The 21,310-nt window shown below is 40.9% G+C and overlaps 1 protein-coding gene and 1 long non-coding RNA gene across 2 annotated transcripts in view; one reads left to right on the forward strand and one right to left on the reverse strand.

Annotated features, from left to right (window-relative positions):
- The first annotated feature begins 122 nt into the window (after nt 1-122).
- Nucleotides 123-12,796, forward strand: LOC109453688 (uncharacterized). Its single transcript, XR_002138362.3, has 3 exons — nt 123-489; nt 893-994; nt 11,389-12,796. It is a non-coding gene; the product is annotated as an uncharacterized LOC109453688 (long non-coding RNA).
- The window catches only part of NUP160 (nucleoporin 160), a 42,957-nt gene continuing 31,597 nt past the window's right edge, over nt 9,951-21,310 (reverse strand). Inside the window, exons 24-36 of the mRNA XM_019743644.3 lie at nt 19,887-19,982; nt 19,697-19,791; nt 19,505-19,601; nt 19,306-19,411; nt 17,249-17,409; nt 16,271-16,331; nt 15,186-15,296; nt 14,883-15,006; nt 14,107-14,208; nt 13,347-13,488; nt 12,542-12,667; nt 11,353-11,457; nt 9,951-10,915 (exon numbers count right to left, since the gene is read on the reverse strand). Coding sequence (XP_019599203.1) covers nt 10,826-10,915; nt 11,353-11,457; nt 12,542-12,667; nt 13,347-13,488; nt 14,107-14,208; nt 14,883-15,006; nt 15,186-15,296; nt 16,271-16,331; nt 17,249-17,409; nt 19,306-19,411; nt 19,505-19,601; nt 19,697-19,791; nt 19,887-19,982 — 1,416 coding nt within the window. The 3' untranslated portion in view covers nt 9,951-10,825. The remainder of the gene's footprint in view (nt 10,916-11,352; nt 11,458-12,541; nt 12,668-13,346; nt 13,489-14,106; nt 14,209-14,882; nt 15,007-15,185; nt 15,297-16,270; nt 16,332-17,248; nt 17,410-19,305; nt 19,412-19,504; nt 19,602-19,696; nt 19,792-19,886; nt 19,983-21,310) is intronic.

The following is a 21,310-nucleotide window of genomic DNA, read 5'->3' on the forward strand; positions in this document are numbered from 1 at the left end:
ATTGAAAAGGACAAAGGGTGAGCGTCAAGCCAATAGTGCGGAAGGGCCTGAGTTTAGAATTACTTGCCCATCACGTGGGACTCCACCCAGGCGTTTTTGCGGAGTCTTTTCTTTACCCTCTTGTCCTCCATCTTGTGTCTGTTTTGGACTTACAGTTCGTCTTCGTTTGTCCTCTAGGAAGCTATGCTGATTTGAGGGCCTATCCCCGAGTTTCACCTTGATTATTGTGGTTTACTTTGGGTATAGCATTGAACGGTAAATAGAATAGTGGGTCTTTTATGCTTTTATATATTTTTATTTTAGCGGACAAAGATGATGCCTCACGTTGCTCATCAACTGGGGGGAAAAAATCACTAGAAGTGAAGCAGGGTAGGTAGCCTAGGAAATTGACAATCCCTTCCAGGATACAACATGAAGGACCTCACTGGTTACACAAGTAACGTGACTATCCACCACCTGCAGCTGGAGAAAAACAACCAGTTTCATCCAGTAAGGCTAATCCCTATGACCTTGGGATCTGACCTTTAGCTAATTTTAATGTCATTATAATGTCATTTGCATTGGGGTTACTATGCCTCCCATCATGCATCTGAGGCCATGATGGTCTCCGAGGAATCATTTAAGGAAGAAAAAGCGGAAACCGAGGCTTCCACCCACCCAGTGGACTGAGATGAATGAATCATGTCAGTGGGATGTTACCAGTTCCTTCCCTGGGAGGAATAAAAATCCCTGATCATGACTTCCTCCACGAGATTCCTTCTCTCAGTTGGTCCACACTTTCTTCTCAAGTATTTACTTCTGTTTTCAATAAATCGCTTTTGCTTTCCTGCATTTGTTTCGCTTGTGAATTCTTTCTTATGCAGTGTCAAGAGTCTGGTCACCGCTGTTCTAGGTTGAGTTCTCTCTTGGACATACCCATTAGTCTCTGGTGACATCTCTGGCTACTCAGATGGGACATCTTTGCCAGAGCCTGGACTGGACTGGTCTTCCCATGGTAAGAACAGATCCTGTGTGTGTGTGTGTGTGTGTGTGTGTGTGTGTTTTAAAGATTTTATTGGGGAAGGGGAACAGGACTTTATTGGGGAACAGTGTGTATTTCCAGGACTTTTCCAAGTCAAGTTGTTGTCCTTTCAGTCTTAGTTGTGGAGTGCTCAGCTTAGCTCCAGGTCCAGTTGCCATTGTCAGTTGCAGGGGGCACAGCCCACCATCCTTTGCAGGAGTGGAACTGGCAACCTTGTGGTTGAGAGCCCACTGGCCCATGTAGGAATCGAACCTGTAGCCTTCGGAGTTAGGAGCATGCAGCTCCAACTGCCTGAGCCACGGGGCCGGCCCAGAACAGATCCGTTTTTGTCTAGCTTTCTTTCTGTTTCCAAGACCACCTCGGAAGATTACGGGCATGGCCCGAGCACTTAAGGTCTTGAAGACTCCCATGACAGAATAAGTTGGTCATGGATCAGGGTAGATTGGCTCTAGGCATCCCTACCAAAATGAAGATAATATCTGTGCAATGATGTACTCGGTTGCACAATCATACCTCTCCACTTTCCCCGTGGCAATTTCCTGTCTCAGGATTAGTACGGCCTCCGAGATTCCGTTGTCTGGACTTCTCTTTTATCCAATCTGTCTGTCTATCCTGTCTATAATAGTGGAATCTATCTCGACTCACTATTTGCAGATCCTGGGATCACTTTTTCATCCTCATCTTCCCATCTGTGAACAGGCCCAGGCCTCCCTCCTCCTCTTTTGACTTTCGTGCCTTTTGGTCTCCTGCGGTCTCTGGGTTTGACAGCTGTCAGTCTGCTGCCCATGGCCCCCAATATATCAGTGCTGATTGGGCACAGAGGGGTGGTCTCTCTCGGTGGTCTAGCAGTTAGGATTTGGCACTTTCAGTGCTGCAGCCCAGGTTGGATTCCTGATGTGACAACCAGTCTTAGACCAATCTTGCAGGTAAAATCCATTCAGTCTTTAGATCACTTATTTGCCATTCCCATTGATTGTCACAGAGACAATATAGGAGTTCTTCCCTCCAGGAGTTTTGTATTTTTCGGGTCATTTTTGTGCGGCGTGAGGTCCTTTTTCAGGAGAGATCCAAATATCATTTTACAAAGTCCCACTCCCTCTGTCCTACTAGCCTGGCTTCTGTTGCCTGGAAACCTCTGTTCTGTTCTAAACCCTGGAATGGCCAGGGGTCAAGAGCTCTCAATACTGGGGACTGCCCAGGTCCACCCTGGGGACACCTGGGTTTCGCTGGTCAGACACCAAGAGCCAGTGGATGCCCTCCTCCCTAGTCTGACCTTCTAGTTTCTGTTTTCTTGTTCTAGGCATCATGAGAAATTCCTAGTCTACACCTGAAGACTCCTCACTCGCTGCATAGTAAATAACTGGAAAAATTTTAAATTGGTCAGCCTTGTTTTCTTTTGCAATACGTCCTGGCCCCAATATAAACTAGGGGACAGGGAAAACTAGCTGGAAAATGGGACCCTAAAGTATAACACAATTCTCCAACTAGACCTCTTCTGTAAAGGAGAAGGAAAATGGACAGAGATTCTGTACGTACAGGTCTTCATGGCCCTCTATTGAGACCCCGAGAAGAGGCGCTCCTGTAAAATTTGTTATGCTCACACTCCCCTGGCTGCCCCACTTAAAGATAATCCTGACCTCTTGGACAGTCACCTTCTATCGGGAATGCTGTTGTCCTGTCAGGGAAGGGGTTTGATAAGAGCAGCGAGGTCCAGGGCCGGAACACCCGGTTTCTTCAGTTTATCCCTTGCCCTCTCCTCCACCTACAAGTTCTACCTCACCTCCTCCCCGTTCTCCTCTATTCCCCCTGACACTCCTTGCCAAAAGAGATGGCTGAATTTAGCTCCAGGACTTACCCAGAGTGGAGCTTCTCACCACCCGGATTCTACCAAATTATGTCTGCTCAGAGAGGTTGCAAATGGAGATGCAGGGACCATTAGAATCCATGCCTCATTCTCCATGACAATCCTTGCCCAATGCAAAATTAAGTTAGGATACTTCTGAGGACCTGAGTAAATTTACTGATGAATTCCAGGCCTTAACAATGCCTTTCCATCCAACCTGGAGAGACGTCCTGATAGTCATGTCCACTTGCTGCACTCCTGAAGAAAAACAGAATCTGGGTCACAGCCCAAGGACATGCAGATAGGATGGCTGCTGCCCAGCCAGACAGACCCCGTGGGGAACAACTGTGCTCGCAAATCAGGACCCTGCCTGGAATTATCATTTGGGGCAGGGAGAGCTTATTAAAAGGGACCATAGGGTGCTTTGTCTAACTGAAGATATGAAAAAAGTATAGTCAAACTACTCAGTTATGAAGAGGTCAAGGAGGTTACTCAGGAATGGGGGTGGGGGCGGAATCCAGCCTTGTTCCAGGGATAGCTGGTCAAGGCTTTCACAAAATTTACCAATATTGACCCTTCCTCTCCTGAGGGAAAATCTCTGCTTGGCCAGCATTTCGTCAATCAGTCTCCTCCTGATATCAGGAGAAAGATGCAAAAACGTCACTCTGGCCCTCTGACCCCAGTGGCTCAATTGTTGCTTATGGCCTTTGGAGTCTAACAATTGAGACCAGGTTAAGGAGGATAAAAAGACCCAGTGTGAGACCAGGCAGGCCAGGTGACAGGCTCAAATGGTAATTGTCGCTATCAGCAGTGCCCTGCAACCTCAGGGTCACCCCACAGAGATAAAGGGATGGTCTATAGGGACATGTCCCACAGCCCCATAGGGAGGCTGCTTTAGCTGTGGAAAATCAGGGCACTGGAGCAACCAGTGTCCTTGCTCCAGGAAAGAGCCCCTGGGTCCTGTCCTCAATGCAACCAATCAGGCCACTGGAAGAGGGAATGCCCCTGGCTCTGAAGGGAACTGGGGGCACCTAAACCCATAATGGTCCTGTCTGTGGAGGACCGAAGGAGCGCAGGGCTCCTGGTGATGCCTCATGAAAGATGTCATTTGTGATTATGCAAAAACCTTGGGTGACCCTTGATGTACCGTAGCAGGTAAGAAAAAAGATTTTTTAATTGTTACGGTAGCCACCTACTCGGTCTTGACAGATCATGCACAGGACTTTGACCTCTAAAGCTGGCACTGTCACTGAGGTAGATGGCCAACCTAAAAAAAGATACTTCACCCCACCCCTTTGCTATGGCCTCCAAGACTGTCTAGTCTAGTCTCTTAAGAATTCTTAGTTATGCCAGAATGCCCCACTCCCTGAATGGGAAGGGATTTAATGATGGCTCTGGGCACGAACATCCAGCTTCTTGACTCACCCCGTGAACTCAATCGTTTGATGTCGCTCTTGGCCTCAGACTCTGACCCAACCAAGGTTCCTGTGGATCTCACCCCGGCCCATATATGATCGGCTGTAAATCCTATAGTATGGGATAAGGGAATGCCTGGGAAGTCTAGTCTACTCGGGTACCTCCTATAAAGATTAGGATAAAGGAAACAGCTGGATACCCATGCAAGCGCCAATAGTTGAGACCAGAAGCTCATCGGGAACTAAAACCCCACATTGATAAATGTATTTGTCATGGGCTGATAATCCTCAGTCCCCTTATAACTCCCATGTACTGCCTGTAAAAAAGCCAAATGGAGAATATTGTATGGTCCAGGACTTGAGAGCTGTCAATGAGGCTAGTCCCAAACTCTTACATCCTTTTGACTGAAGTTCCCCATGATGAAATGTGATTAGTAGTAGAATTCTCACCACCTGCCCCATGGGAAACCCGGGTTCGATTCCTGGCCAATACACCCAAGATAGTGGATGAAAGACCAGAAGTTATTACCTCCTTCCAGGGATAAATAGAAAATTCCACAGCTTAATAGCTAGTTTCCGTTTAGGTTTTCTCTTAGCTCTTGTTTTTCCCTTCACCTGTGCCCCTCCCATCACCCCACTTGATAATTGCTTCTTCCACAACCAGACTAGGCCACCAACATGCTTTTAATCTTCTTGGTCCTATTTCATTCCTGGCCTCTCTGGGGGGGATTGGGAAACCAATAACCTTGTAAACTTTTCTAATATAATGGCTAAGGGCAATGGCCTCTCTGCTGGATATTTCATAGCCAGCACCCCTGGGCTAAAAGTCATGAAGCAATAAAAAAGAAAAGGAAATACTGTATAGTGGAGGGTCTACAAGGCAGAGCAAGTGTGGAATGAGGATCGAGAGTGGGGAATCCTATCATCGCAAAACAGGTCTAGGTGGTCACATTTTGGGTGGAAAGATCATATTGTAATGAAACGTACAAAAAAAGTGTAATGAGGAAGGACTAGAGTAGGAGGCAGTAGTAGACTAGCTCTTGATGTACCAATTTGGAAGGAAAGAAAGGACTTGGGAGATAGGAAAATTGATAAGGAAGCTGATTAAGGTGTGAGTAGGGAAGGGCATTAAAGCGGGCCAGAATGAGGGACACCGGAAAATGACAGAGTTGCATAGTAAGTAGAGAGATATAAGCTATGTAGAGAGAAAGTGGAGAGGGAGTGGCTAAAGAAGAGCTGGTGTTAAGATGGAGTGCCGGGTGGGAATCTTATTTGAAGGAACAAGTGTGGCCAACAGAGTGAAAGGTTAAAAAGTCTAATGGATGGATTTCAGCAATGGCTGGTGACAGGACTCTGAAGGTCTGTGTTGAACTGAGAGTGCAAATGTATTTAGACAGGTACGGAGGAAATGAGGGAGACGTTAAAAAGATATATGATCAAGCCAAATGGCTTCATGGTTTCGCAAAGAGAAATCCAACAGCGGACTCTGTCTGGCAGGCTGTAAAGAATGTTTTACCCTCCAGAACCTTGTTTCTGTCTGTTAGGACCCTTGATTTTTATCCTCTTCCTCCTCCTCTTCCTCCTCCTCTTCCTCCCCCTCCTCCTATTACTACTACTTTTCAGACCATGTCTTTTTAACCTCCATGTCAAATTTGGCTTCTCCAGGTTATAGCAGTTCCACGTAAAAATGATGGTCCTCCAAGGATTTAAATGGGTGCCCTCAACGAGCCGACACTGGAGGGAGGTCTTGACTCCTTAGATCAGGCAGGTAGGGATTTTTGGTCCCAGGCTAGGTAGGGTCAATGACCCATCTCAGGTTGAAGCAGCTACAGAAGTCTGACCTCCAGTCCCTCAACAACCCATATGATCATGGGTTGGAAAATCTTTCAGATAGGATTTATATGCAGGATAGGATTTAAATGCAGGATAGGTAGCCTAGGAAATTGACAATTCCCTCCAGGGTACAACATGAGGTGCCTCACTGGATGGTTACAAAATTAATAACTGACTGTCTCCAGCACCTGCAGCTGGAGAAAGACAAGAACCAATTTCATCCAGCAAGGCCAATCCCTATGACCAGGATCTGACCTTTAGCTCATTTTAATGTCATTTGCATTGCGGTTACTACGACTCCCATCATGCATCTGACTCCATGACAGTCCCAGAGGAACCATGTAAGGAAGAAAAAGCTGGAAACGGAGGGTCCCACACAGGGGAAATGAATGAATCACGTTAATAGGACATCACCAATTCCCACCCCAGGGCAGTGGGGTGGATAAAAACCCCTGATCATGACTTCCGAGGCTCAATGCGTTCTCTGACTTGGCCTGCACTTTCTTCTCAAGTGTGTACTTTCATTTTTAATAAATCACTTTCTCTTTCCTGCATCTGTCTTGTTGGTCTCGAATTCTTTCTTGCATGGAGACAAGAACCCGTCACCACGGCTCTGCTCTGGCTTGAATCCTTGCTTGGACATCCCCGTGAGCCTCCAGTGACAGAAGCGGTACTGCTACGAGGAAAAAGCCTAAATTGCTATGATGGGATACAGGAGCCTTCCCAATCTGGCCCACTGGTATCCTCGTCGAACTGCTTTATGGATCGTCCTTTAGCACACTTCCTCCCCTGTCCAGTGCCCACCCCCATCTTTCACCTCTCTTCTGGAGCCAGCCACTTGGAATGTCACCTCTCTCACCTTCAATCCTTCAGCCTAGCTGGAATAACTACTGCATCGCAAGATGAAATTTTTTTAATTCCCCAAGACCCAGTGCAGGCATTACCTCTCTGAACCTTCTAGCTCCATGCCGAGCACTTGATATTCCTACAGTTGATACTCATCTCCCCCTTTTAAATTGAGTTTAAGAAGAAATCCACTGGTTCTTATTTTCACCTCCCTGGCTGCTAACTCATTTTTTACTAGAGCATACTAATAATATCTAAAACATTTATGGAGCACTTAATCTGTGTCAGGCACTAAGCGCTTTACATGTAGAATTGCATTCAATACTCACCACCTTATAGGGTAGATATCACTGTCTCCTATTTATAGATGAACCCTCAAATTGATTGTCCAATGCAAGAGCCATGAAAGCACTGACTTGTCTGTTTTGTTCCCTGTATATGAAATGCACTTTCTGGAATAGAAGCGCTCAGTTTTTGAGTGAATATAGTGCATGAATATATAAAAACTTGAAATAAGTAGTTAAAAGTTCTTTCCTTTTCTTGCCCATGGGAGAAAGATCTGGATTAGAGTGTCCTGAGATTAGACTCCCAAGATTTCTGAAAAATTCACAGCTAGAAGAAGCAGGGGAGAATTGTTTTGAAGCTATTAGCAATTTCCTGATTTATTTCTTGAAAGGAGAGGCATTGAAACAGTAGTTGTGCATAGGAATTCTGAAACCAAACATCTGGATTCAAAACTCAGCTCCAGCACCTTCTAGGTACGATTTCTTGGATGTTTCTTAACATTTCTAAACTTGTTTCTGCAACTGTAAAGTACGTTAGTACCAGTATCCATAGGGTTGTTGTGAAGTTTAAATTAGATCATAGTTTTAATTTCTTTGCATTGTATCAGGAACAAAATAAGCAATCATTATATGGTAGCTATTCTTACTATGAATGAGACTTTTGTTTACATAAAAGTCCAGGTTCTATTATAAAACTGGCTGGAACCAAGCTGAAATAATGAGCTAAAAATCACAATGCATGTGAAAGGCTGTTTTCTTTGGAGGTAAACTTAAATTTCTGCTGGTGACTGTTATGTTTATAACCAGGGTTTTCAACCCTGGCTATTCATAGAACCATCTGGAGAGCATTAAAGCAATGTAAGAATCTCAGTCATTAAATTGGGGGTGGGAGTGCAGGGCCCATATAAATTATTTTTAAAAAGCTCTTAGGTTGATGCTTAACCAGGGTTGAGAACCACTGGCTTTCCCTAGACATGTTTTGCTGTTGTTGACCTCACAGGTGTTAAGGATCTAGACCAGGGGTGGGAAAATTATGGGTAAATTAGGCCTACTTTTTGAAGGGTTAAACAAATAAACAAAGAATATACGCCAGAGACCATATGTAGACTACCAAGTCCCAACTATTTATTATCTGGCTTTTTACAGAAGTTTGCCTATGTCTAGACTCAGAATGGGTAAACGTGGTCAGTGACTTCCTTTAAAGAAAAATCAGACCTGATCCTTGATTGCCAGGGGCCTAAGCACCTCTGGAATTACTGAGGGTTATTTTGTTTGTGGTGCTGTTATTTCAGTAAAACCAAATTACCAGGACTGACACTTGACAAGTGAAAACCTGGGAAAAGCAATCATTTGAATAGACATGTATTTTCAAATATATTATTTATAATCATATTTGGTAGGTATCACGTCTCCATAGAAATTTCAAAAACTGACCTTCCTAAACCCATTTTAAAGCCCTGACTTTTGAAACTTCAACAGGTTACCTGCAGAGGTGGACTGTTCGCCAAAGTCCCAGCTTCGGTAGGGTAGAATGAACTTTAGTATGTGTGTGTTGACTGATCCAAATCTTGTCACTTGATTCTGTCTCATCGCCAACTGAGCATACTTTGGAAAATTCAATTCTGACGATAACCCCTGGAAGTTAGCATCAGACTCCACAGGTTTAAGGGCTCAGTCCCCCAAAAAACTGCTCTTACTTTAAAAGCCAGTTCCAAGGAGGTCCCCAGGGCACCATCCTTCTGACTGGCTATAAAATTGGGGGTTCCCATGACCTCTTCAAGCTTGAGAATTCTCTGGAACAATCCACAGAAGTAGGATAGTACTATACGTATGATTCTATTAGAAAGGATACAAATAGGGCAAGGTCTAGGAGGAAGCACAGCTCCGATATTGCCTCGCTGTGGTGTGAGGTCTGCTGCCCTCACAGCACGTCAGTGTGTTCCCCCAACAGGAAGCTCCCTTCAGCCTTGGTGTCCAGTTTTTACTGGGACTTTATTACATGGCATGGTTAATGAAATCATTGGCCACTGTGACTGTGATTGAAAATCTCCATGCCCACTGTCCTCTCAGGAGGATACCTTCTGCTTTGGTTGGGAATCAAAGTAAGAACGGTGGAAGAAAATGGACAGAAGAGATGTGCTGGGTCCAGCATGTCTTGAACCAAAATAGTGAGGACAGGAAAAGCTGGTCAGTGTCTTGTGAACTGCCATCATGGAAGCCCCTGCTTTGATCAGCAACACAAATGGATAGATTTCTGCAACAGGGCCAGTTGTCTCAAGATACTTCTTGTCCTCCAGAAATGGCTACAACAGTGTTTGCTATTTTTCAGACTGTGGGTTATGATCCATTAGTCACTCACGAAAACATCAGGGTACATAGTAAGCAAGAATACATACTTTTGTGAAAACTTTCTTTTGGTTATACATGTGTATATAGGTTAAAATGTATTTCTTGCTCTTGGAAGCCACTGGTTCATAGAGCTAGGAGGGCAAGGGCTCTCCCAGTCCCTAATTGCCTCAAATGCTTATCATGGCAGAGCTAAAAGGAAAAAAGGACCATACACTGCAGCATCTACCAATACAGTACCACAGGGAAACTCACATTGATATTTAAAATACACAATGTAAATACGTATTGATAGTATAAAAATTAAAGTCTTATGAAAAACTCAAGAAAGATCAAAGGCCAAACAAGTAAGTAGCATACAGTTTGTTTCCTTAAAAGATAAATTTTAATATATAAAATACAAGATTTTATTTTTCACTTTCTCCAAATTTGTGGGCATGAATGCTTCTGAATCTGACCAGGGAAGTTTATATTTTGGTCCAATACATTATTAGGCTAACTGTATGATCGAGTCCAGCTTGATTACCATAAATCATAGAAGTCGAGAATTTATTTTGAAAATCTATTACTTTTATAGATGGATTCCTAATTTTTTTCTTAGCTAAGAGTTTTCTCAACTTTAGCCTCAGAACCAGATTCAACATAAGATATCTTCTTTGACAGCTGGTCATCATTTTAGGCTTAATCTAGGCAAACTGTTTAAGACTTTATTGAAGATCATACAAAAACTCCACAATAAATAATGAAAAGAGTATGTAAAACCATCAGTCTCTGTTTGCAATACAGAAAATACATGTCAGTTCTGGACCAAAATAATTCCCTAGAAATACAAAAAGTGATGGGGGGAATGAAAGGATTTGCAGTGACTGCTTTTGGTAGTCAGCTACAACAAACCAACAACCATCAGTTATTTTGGAAAGTGAAGGTGGCTTTGAATTTGCAGATAAAGAATGTCTTCGGTAGTTTAAAAAAATATAAACTCTAAAAAAAGCTTGTGAATCCTATACAAAAGCAGCTCTTTGAGACCAAGGTTGACACCAGAAATTGTGTGTTAGCACCGCCAGCAAGCATAGGTCCTGTGACTCATGTGCACTCCTTTTGCGCAGAATGAAGACTCGGACGTTGGACACATCATTTACAGGTATAAAAATCAGCCTGGAGTACAGGGCTCTTGTAGGGGAAAGTCTTAAGCCCTAAGAGGCACCAAGCGGTTACAAAGGCTAGGCAACCATCAGGATCACAAGTTCCGACGATATAATAAATCCCGCGTTGCCTTATCAACTTTTTGCTGGTAGTCCTCCAACTTGTCAAGTATTTTCTGGGACAGCTGTAGGAGAAAAGCAGGAAATCATTATAGAATAGGTCAAGAACCAAAAAAGATTGAGGTTATTAGCCACTCTGACTTCACCCACCAGACCTCCTCTAATGAAGATGTTAGCTACTCCACTTTGTTTCATCGCTGTTCAGTATCGGAGTCTGCTTTGTGACTCTCCTGCTAAAACTGGACTTCTCTGCTATATCCTGCCTACCTGTCACATGTTCTAAATATGCAATCACACCAGTATGTTTCATAATGCCTTATTAGCTGTCTTCCCAGAACCAGAAAGGCTACAGCTCATTGAACTAATCATTCTATAAAGGGATTGGGGCAGCATGTGAAGGGCAATACACGGCTTCTAACCTCCCCTTAATCCTTGAGCACTGACGGGCAAGCCGGCAGGTGTAACGGTTAATGCAGGGCTTAGGAAAGAAAGGCTATCTTACGGCAATGTTGTGACTGTTGGCACTGTTCTCTCCCAGAGCTTGGAGGAGCTGATCGATAGAAGAGTACGGGAGCCACACCATTGGAGCTGTTGCAGACAGTGGAAACTGAAAGGATAAAGCAGCTATTATTTGAAGAAAACATGAAAAGTGGACCATTCCTTCTGGGCAGTTACTGTCACAGGTGTTTTTTTTTTCTTTCACAGGTTTTGATAACATAAAATGCTTTACTTATTTTTTTCATTATAAGAAATTGTGTGTATGTGTGCATGAGTACACATATACACACACACAGTTAGAACCCTTCCCCTTACACACACAGTGAGAACCCTTCCCCTTTCTCTTTTCAACTGAGGAACTTAATCCTTTTCTTTGTTAAATCAAACGTATTTTTTTTTTTTTTAAGGAGGGCTCAGCTCACAGTGAGGGGATTGAACCAGCAACCTTGGTGTTAATTAGCGCCATGCTCTAACCAACTGAGCTAACTGGTTACCCCTCAAATGTATTTTAAAATTCATGTCATCGCGTATCTTAAAAAGGAGGCCTAAGGCTCCTAAGTTTATCCTATTAAGGGTAAACACACTCAGCGAAACTTCTCTAAATTGTCAACAAATATACCATTTCCAGTCTGAAATTTAGATTCAAATTATCTGGAAAAAAAATTTTTGGAAAAGGAAAGCTCAACTTTCAAAGTTCTGAATTCTTCCCAGAAAGTTTAAGAGCTTGGCTCTGTAGTTGACCTGACCTGGATTTTAGACCTGGCTCTTCTATTTACCATCTCTCTGAGCTTTGGCAACTTAACTTCGGAGCCTCTGTTTCCTCACGGGGGGAAAAAAAAAGGCTTATAACAATTCCTTATAGGCTGCTGTAAGGATTAAATGAGAAAACACTGGTAGCCACTCAGCAGAGTCTTCAGCACACACACTTTGTTTTTATTTACCTCCTTCCTCCAAACATTAACTAAAGCCACATTATTTTGATGGAGAAAAAGGAAATGTATTCCCATTTTATAAACAGGAAACGAGAATCATGGAGGGCCAGTTCCGGATCTGAGAAAAAACTAGCAGTATAACCAATAGTAAAGGTTAAATCCACTATTCCATAGTTCAATTTATTTTCAGAGCCTGTTTTTACTTAATGTGATGCTTAGTGTGATAACATAGAATGAAAAGAAATGTGCACACACGCCCACCTCAATGCCGAAGTACTGATGTCCTTTTCCCAGAACAGCATCCACATATTCTGAGACCAAATCCACAGCTTCTTCTAAAAGGTCATAGTTTAGGTACAGACGGAGCAACTCAGCAGCATCAACCTTCTGTAAAGAGTCGGTGAATAAGAACATCTGTCTGTTTCCATCTTGCCTGGGCAATGACCAAAGGATGTGGACTGCCTGATTCCCTGGCACTTACACTTCTCAATATGAATAAATGAGCACCTCGGTTTACTTCTCTTGGTTTATTTACCTTGGGCTAAGGATTGGCTTACCCTCTGGGCACCTTGTGAGGCCCTATCTGTTAAGTGGCCTCTCCCTCCCCTGTTTTGTGGTCTAAGACACATTTTAGTTCTTTTCCACAATAGTAAAAGTCAACAATCCTTCGCAGAAATGCTCAGTACCAAAGAGACAATATATTCACATTAATCCTCAGAAATACATGAAGGACAAATGCAAAAAATTTAAAAGAATCACCAACTTTAAAAGCCTGAATCAAATTTGTATTTTACTTAGGGTGAGAGAAAAGTAAATACAACCTCATGCAGACATTAAGTTAATCACTAAAACGACAGAACTTTAAATCGAATCACCCAGTACTTCACGTGGAATTGAAGTTAAACTGTTTTGTTCTTAGCTAAGATTGAGAAGCTGCCCGAGGTATGTCAGTCAGTATATTTGCATAAATTATCAGTCTCTCTTTTTCTTTTGAATCATCTCCTGAAGTTATATCAGGATGACAAAGATCAGCTTCTCGCTCTTTCCAAGTGAAGACACCACTTACCTTATAGCTGTTTATGAGCCAATTAGGCAGAGGCACTCCGTGAGCTAAGAGCTTGTGGATTACACAGTGGTGATATAAATTATTCTGGACTTTGTGCCTTTCCAGGTAAGTTGATAATAATCGCCAGGCTTCATCTGTAGAACTTGATAAAAGCAGAAAGAACTAATGAGTTCCAGATACTTAATAGATATTCATAGTACCATTCAAAGCATGTATTAACAAGGAAAAATATCTTAGGAGCTTATAACTGAATTGATCATATTGCTAAATGGCAACTAATATTATTAGAGTCAATGTGCCTTAGGGCTAGTACTAGAAACTAGATGACCTGGATTCTTATATTTCTCTCCCACTAATCACATCTATACTTGACTACACAATTCACTTAATGTCTTTGTTCCTAATTTCTAAAATAAGAAAAATGGCTCAGATCGCTGTTTCCAAACCTGATCAAGCACTAGAATCATGTAGAAGGCCAGGGTGATATCTCATAATCTGCATTTTAATAGTGATTCTGGTGTTTCCAGTGTAGGAATTGAGTTGAAAGACTTCCAAACTGTGAAATGCTACAATTCTAAAGTGCTAAGCTGTATAATACAAACTGTAAATGCAATTCAAGGAAGGGTCGTCTACTGAGGGCTAGAGCCGTTAGAGGATTCTGAACAAACTGAAGTGCAGTCAGGCAGACGCTAACTGGGGGCACCAGGGAAGTATCTGCGGGGGTAAACCCTATAGGGTCAGATGAACCCTAGGGCTGTACCTGGACTCCTTTGTGGTGATGACTGATGAGAGCTGATTGGCTGCCAGCCAGGCCCAGGCTTCTGCTTGCGCCGCCTCTCCTCCAAACTGCAATTTGATGCATCTGCAAAAGTAAAAAGGTTCCACACACAATAAACTAATTTGCTGAAAAGCACCCATTATTTAGTTACTAAAACTAGAGATAAGATGACAACTTTAGTTCTAGTCTAATGTCCATTTCACTACTGAGGTATTGGCCTTTCTCGCTCCTCATAGTCATATAGCTGAATGACCCACAAGGCCATCAATAAGTGCTAAGAGATAATTTATTTCCAAGAGAAAATTGATGATGAAAAATTCTGAAAGTTTAAAACATATTTCCAATTCACAAACTACTTGACTACTATTTATGTATAAGGTAGCTTCAATAAGGAGCACTTTTTAATAATGCTCACAGGGGCCAACAGATGTCTGAAAGGACAGAAAAGAACATGTGCTGTCCAAAATGGACACCACTATTTAACCCAGGTTATCTAGTCATGTGGGAATGTAGGTCCAGGAAGGCCAGATCTTCTGATTTCTCAAGAGAAGCTATAAATCAAAATTAAAAAAACAAACAAACAAAAAACCCCACAATCAACAACAACAAAAAATCTTTGTGTGAACTCAAGGAAAATACTTCTTTAAAGCACAACTGGCTTATAGGGTTCTGGCTTGTGTGACCTCTGCTACACACTAAGCAATAGTTATTTTTGCATTAGAAAATTAAGACTATACAAAAGATAATGTCATACATACTTGAAAGCAAGTCCCTCAAAGACTGGCGTTAAGGGAAGCTTAAAAGTCTGACAGAGTGAGATGGCCGAGTCAAACAGGCCAGCCTGAACCAGGAGAGTGACCAGTTCCTCGGCTGATGAACTTCCTGTGGAAATGGAAAAGTGCTATTTAGTGCAACTGGAGGTGTATGCAAATGAGCCCAAAGACTGCTTGTAGATGAGTAACTCCAAATGACAATGGCATACTTTATACCCATGTAGCGTACCAGGCCCACTACCTGGCCCTAGAATGTGCTGTTGGTATGGACAAACAGCTGGATCCTACCTGCAACTGCGATGGCTGACGGATCATGCTGAGCCAAAGTGAGGCGAATGCGAGCCAAGGACCATGCTTTCTCTAGGTCCTCCAGCTCCAGGATTTCAATCTGCTGATTTGCTGTAAGTCAAAGACAAACACTTTCCATTCTCAAAGTACAAAGGAAGCGCCAATTAGGTTAACTCAACCTGTCAATTTCTCCTAAACATGAAATAACATTCAATTTGATTTCCAAAGGCATTAAATTGGGGAGATGGGGAAAAAAACCAGGAGGCTCAATAAAAGCTAACTTAAAAAATAAAGCTCTGTCCCTGCTTCATACGTAAAACTGAGTCAAATCAAAGTAGTACTCTATTAACAACAGCTGTAGTTGAGGAAGTGCTTACAAGGTATTTTACATAGAATTTCATTTAGCTCTAACAACCATGAAATTCTTTTATCTCTACCAGTTCTAAAGGAACATGCCCAAAGTGAGAGAGGCAGAATTAAACCCAAGTGTGTCCAACTCTAGAGTCCAGGCTCTTTAAGGAAGGGTATCATGTCTCCATGGAAATATCAAAGGAGCCTGATAAAAACAAAAGTTTAGTACTAAGCTGATTTAAATACAACAATCAACAAAAACACTCTTTTTAAAGCATTTTCATTTCTCACATAGCCATACAAAATTTTCAAAGGGCTACCAGACTAACCATCCTTTAGCAGATTAAAATATTGAAAATACACTAAAAACAAAGAAAGTTATAATGTTTTTACAATATATAAGTACAGTACACATATAATATCGTGTTTCCCCCAAAATAAGACCTAGCCGGACAATCAGCTCTAATGAGTCTTTTGGAGCAAAAATTAAGACCGGGTCTTATTTTACTATACTATAAGACTGGGTCTTATGTTAATTTTTGCTCCAAAAGACACATTAGAGCTGATTATCTGGCTAGGTCTTATTTTCGGGGAAACAGGGTATGTAGTATAGTATGACTCTATATACTACAATATAACATACACATATATGTATATATATAAAAATGCTACTACTATGATACAGCAATGTAATTACTGTCCAGCAAAGAATCAGTGTGAGACCCCAGACTCACTTGGGGCAGCTGTGCATTCTCCATCATGATTCCTCTTGGGGGATGCTCCAGGGCGATCATACTGAAAAGACAAAGAAGTTATTTAACACATTGCGTACGGCGGGGTTTAAATCCCTCGTGAAGATTCTCGTGATCCGTACGCAACGTGTTAATTGTGAAAAATTACTACTTTATTTTGATATCATGAACTGTGATCTGGAGCTTCCACGCTTAAATTCTCTCCACATGAATTATGTTTATTTCAACTAGCACAGCTCTTCTTACAAAGATTCTGTAACTATCAGACAAAAAAGTGGCGAGTTTGCCAAGTTGGCTCACTTAGCTAACATGCTACTGAGTCCAGGGACGTGGATTTGAGCTCCACATAAAACACGTGACTTTCATTGGTTCCAGAGTTATATTTCCCTCCCATAACCCTGGGAAACAGCCTAGTAAATGCAGGAACTATACAATATAAGAAGCTGGGCATATATGACCCCATCAGCATAACAGGAAAAACTCCAAGTCCATGGTCTTTAAAACAGTAATTGTAGATTGAATTAATAAAAATGAATGAAATAAAAGTAGCAACTACCATTTATTGAGCACTTTTTGCAGGCCAGGCACTGTCACAGTTCTAAGCAATCTCTACATGAATTATGTCATTTAATACCCAAACAGTCCTATAAGGCAGACATTATTATTCTTATTATTTTATAAAAGAGGATAATCGGACAGCAAAAGATTAATTTACCTAAAGTTAGTTTGGTCTAAATCCAAAACTACTCTGCAGTACTTCTTCCTACAATAATTCTAAACTTGGGAACTAAAGGGGTAGTAATACATAACAACTGAATTACAGCAAAAATAGATTGAATTCACAAATATTCCAGTAGAAATTTTTAAATGAAATGAAGCAAAATGACGAAAATAGTTTTGAAAGGACCAAATCAAATAAATTAAATGAGCCCCAAATTCCAGGATGGAAAGTTTTCATACCACTGCACCCGATGCTGGCTGCACAATCCAGGCGTATTCTGGACGAATAAGTCGTAAACAATTAATAGCAGCCAGATAACAGTTGCCTTGCTTCTCAAGTCCCCGGAGAGTTCGAACCTCTCTGCCAAGACGCATTCCGTACTCAAACATCACTGTGCCAGCTATGAGGCAATAATAAATCAGACATTAGAATTTGAAAACTGTGTTTCATTAGATATGCAGAGAATTTGCTTTACTCATCAAATATTAAAACTTAAAATAAAATTGAGTTTAACTTAAAACAACCAAAAAAGAAAGAAAGAAAAAAAAAAGAGCCAAAATAAATCACGTAAAATGTAACTTTTGACTTTTAGATACTACAGGACCAGGCAGGATGGGAGACTAGCTCAGAGATCTAATCTCAGCCAAATTGTCACCTACTCCCATCCAGGATTCTGAGACCAAGAAATATTTGGATGCTCTGCTCAAGAACATAGATCCTTATTTTTATAAAATTTTATTTACACAGCTTGAATAAGATAATGCAAACTACATTTTTCTGAGACAGCATGGGGCTCCAGAAACTAAATAGCATTTAAAAATTCTCCTTCAGTTTTCAAATAAAACTACTTTCATTCCAACAAATAGTTTTGAGTATCTGCGCTTTGTAAGACATTTTGTTAGAACAACAGCCTTGCTCCAAAGACCTGAACGTTAATCTAGCTTAGGGGTGTCCAAACTGCGGCCTGCGGGCCAACTGCGGCCCGCAATCCATTATTAATTGGCCCGCAGCAAATTCCAAAAATACATTTAGTTTACTTAAATAAACCAGGTGAGGCAATACGTACTTCACCTCGAGTGAGTGGCCCAGCTGTTTGTGTATTTTACCACATATGGCCCTTGGTGAAAAACGTTGAAAAAAGTTTGGACACCCCTGATCTAGCTAAACTGGCCTCAATCAGGTTGACGAAATGGATGCTGTTACTGTGAAAGCAAACAGTAGAAGATCTTTAACCTGTATTTCCCTTCTTGTATGATTCAATAAAATAAGTAACAGGTAAACATGTTTTGCCATTAGGAATATTAAGAACGTGCCTACAAATTACTTCCATCCATTGTTTCCAATGAAAATCAGCAAGAAACCTAATGAAAAATTCTGACGAAAAATGGTATAAAAATGTTAGATGTTCCAAAGGGGAACCACAATGCTTATCTTGCAAAACATGATCTTAAAAACAGACCTGTAATTCCTTGGTTTTAGCTGTTCTGGTAAAGACTTCATCAGTCATCATACAAATCCAAATTAAGACAGTCTACAGAAATGACTGGCCTGTACTTTTCAAGAATATCAGTGTCTTCAAAGGTAAAAGGCTAAAAAATATGCTTCAGATAAAAGGAGACTAAAGAGGTAGGACAAATAAATGCAATAGGTGATTCTAGACCAGGGGGTGAGCACAGCATGGGAGGAGTGTGCTATTAAAAAAATCAGATGACAACTGGCACAATTTAAAAATGAGCAGCACATCAGATCACAGCACAACATTTACATTTAAGTCACGAAATTAATTAGTTACATTTCCTTAATTTGATAATTGTATTGAGGTTGTATATTAAAAAAAAGTCCTTAGGAGATGCATCTGAAGTATTTATGCATTGAGTCACGATGTCCACAACTTACTCTCAAAAGGATCAGCAAACATAAGTGAGCAAAGAGAGAAGGCTAATGGCCAAATGGCACAGGAGCTCAAAACCAGCCACAAGAATGCCAGGTGCCTCTCATGAAAAAGTATCTTTGAACCTCAGACAGAACATACACATAGAATGTCATCTCATTGGAAATGCCTCAAGAATGTTCTAGAATGGGAACAAGTGCATATCTTTAAGGCTAACAGGTAATCTCCAAAGGGGTGAAGCTGATCTTGTCCCTTAAACATAATTTCCCCAAATGCTTGTAGAGAACACTCACCCAATGATAAAAATAAGGCAAAATGACAAAATTACAAACATAGTATTTTTGTAAAACATGATTAAACCGATAAAGCTGACTCCAACTCATACTGCTTGCTTCAACTGCTCACCCTTTCGGTAATTGTGGCGATAGATGTGAAAGGCATATAGAAGCTCATAGTAATTATGAGTCATAAGGTCCACAGCTCTGGCACGTGATTCAATTATGCCCACAACCTAAGGAAGGGGAAGGGATGAGACATCCAAATTAGTGGCCAGCATGACAACCAACACAGCTGTGTGCAGTCAGCAGTGGAAAAACAAAGTTACCTCATTCTGCAGATTCACATAGGGAAACTCAACAAGATCCTGCAGCTGCGAGCGTTCACAAAGAACCACCACCAGCTGCCGTAAGCAATCTAGCTGCCTGGAAGGAAAGAAAGGGATACGAGGATAAACTATCTCAGTGGATTAAACAGGGCTGGCCAATCACCTTCTCTGAAAAAGACTGAGACTGATTACCTGCTGGAATCAGGAATTTGGGTTAAGGCCTCATATGCTTGGCTATTGTGACCCAAATCCAGATGATGTTTAAAAATGCACGTCCTTAAAGTAGCCTAAGCGCCAAAAATAGGGGAAAAAAGAACAACAGAGATTGAAATATCACATCCATGACAAACCCCAAGAGAAATAACAAGATTATAGTGCTTACCTGACTTTTCCAGTCATCACCTGCTTCAGTTATCGCTGATGTAGCCAACTGAATAACCAGTTCAGGCAAACCAATCACATCGAGCAGACGCAAAATCTAAGGAGAAACAGAAGAAATTTCCATTAAAATTAATATGATAGTGCACTTCAAATTGAAATACGATTTTAAATCAATTAGATAACGAAGCAAGATAAAGAATAACTCAAACGTGCCGACAACAAGATGAACAGGATTCTTCGGTCAATATTTAATATTTTCCTTTAGATTCTATTAAATATAAGGCTTGTTATAAGAGTTTCTATTGGTCTTTTTTTGCTCTATCCTCAGTGTTTAGTACATAGAAGGCTCTCATTAAATATTTGTTAAATGAAGGAACAAATACAATTTCACTACTAACTATTCCTATTAACATTTTAGGTTATAGATGAATTTAAAGCCTAGTAAATAAATTAACATCATTGCCTTATAAAAACCTTGAAGAGAGTACGTTAATGTTCGACATAACCCATTTCTAATTCAACACAGAACAGCACTCTTCAAACTTTTAAAATTGTCCGCCTTACTAACAATGTCTGTGCACACCATCCAGACATATAGTTATTTATATACACACCTCTCTAACATGTATAACATACACTCAAAACATAAATTTACAAAGAATGAAGATAAAAACAGAGTTTAAAATTATTTTTTATTAGTACTTATTATTTGCTTTCTTTTCTTTATTAACAGTACAAAAAATTTTTTTGTTCTGGAAGCTTAGTATTATTTTTAAGGTTACAGTTTTCACTTTAGTATAACATGTATTTAGAAAGGTAGACAAATCCTAAGTACATAGCTGGCTGACTGCTCACCAAGTAAACATATCCATGTTCCCAGCTCCCAAATTAAGAATTGTATCAGCACTCCAAACACGCATGTGACTCCTTCCAGCCACTGCTGACTTTGAATAGTTTTCTTTTTAATTTCATGGAACAGAATCTTATGGTATGTATTAATATTTTTTTGTGTCTGTATGCTTTTGCTTAACATATTTGTAAGATTGATCTGTTATTAAATGCAGTAATTCATTTTACTGAAAGAATACACCATAATTCATTGATCCATTCTGCTAATGAACACTTGCTTTGTTTCTAGTGTATGACTTTTATGAATATGCTATGGCTTGGAACATAATTATACATCTCTTTTGGTAAATATGTACATCTGTTTTAGGATTGGAATTACTTAGGATTGGAATTACTTGGTCATAGGGTATATCAATGATTGGGGCTAGTAGATACCGAGTTTCCCAAAGCGGTTGTAACCAATTTATATTCCACTACAGGAGATTAGCTCACTTAATGTCTTGGTAATTTTTATGGTTTAATACTATGTTGAATTGACATTTCAATTCAAGGTACACTTAGATTTTAAAACAGTGT

The sequence above is a fragment of the Rhinolophus sinicus genome, chromosome 14, assembly GCF_057876585.1.
Source record: "Rhinolophus sinicus isolate RSI-liver-muscle chromosome 14, RSI-T2T, whole genome shotgun sequence".
Classification (NCBI taxonomy): Eukaryota; Metazoa; Chordata; class Mammalia; order Chiroptera; family Rhinolophidae; genus Rhinolophus; species Rhinolophus sinicus.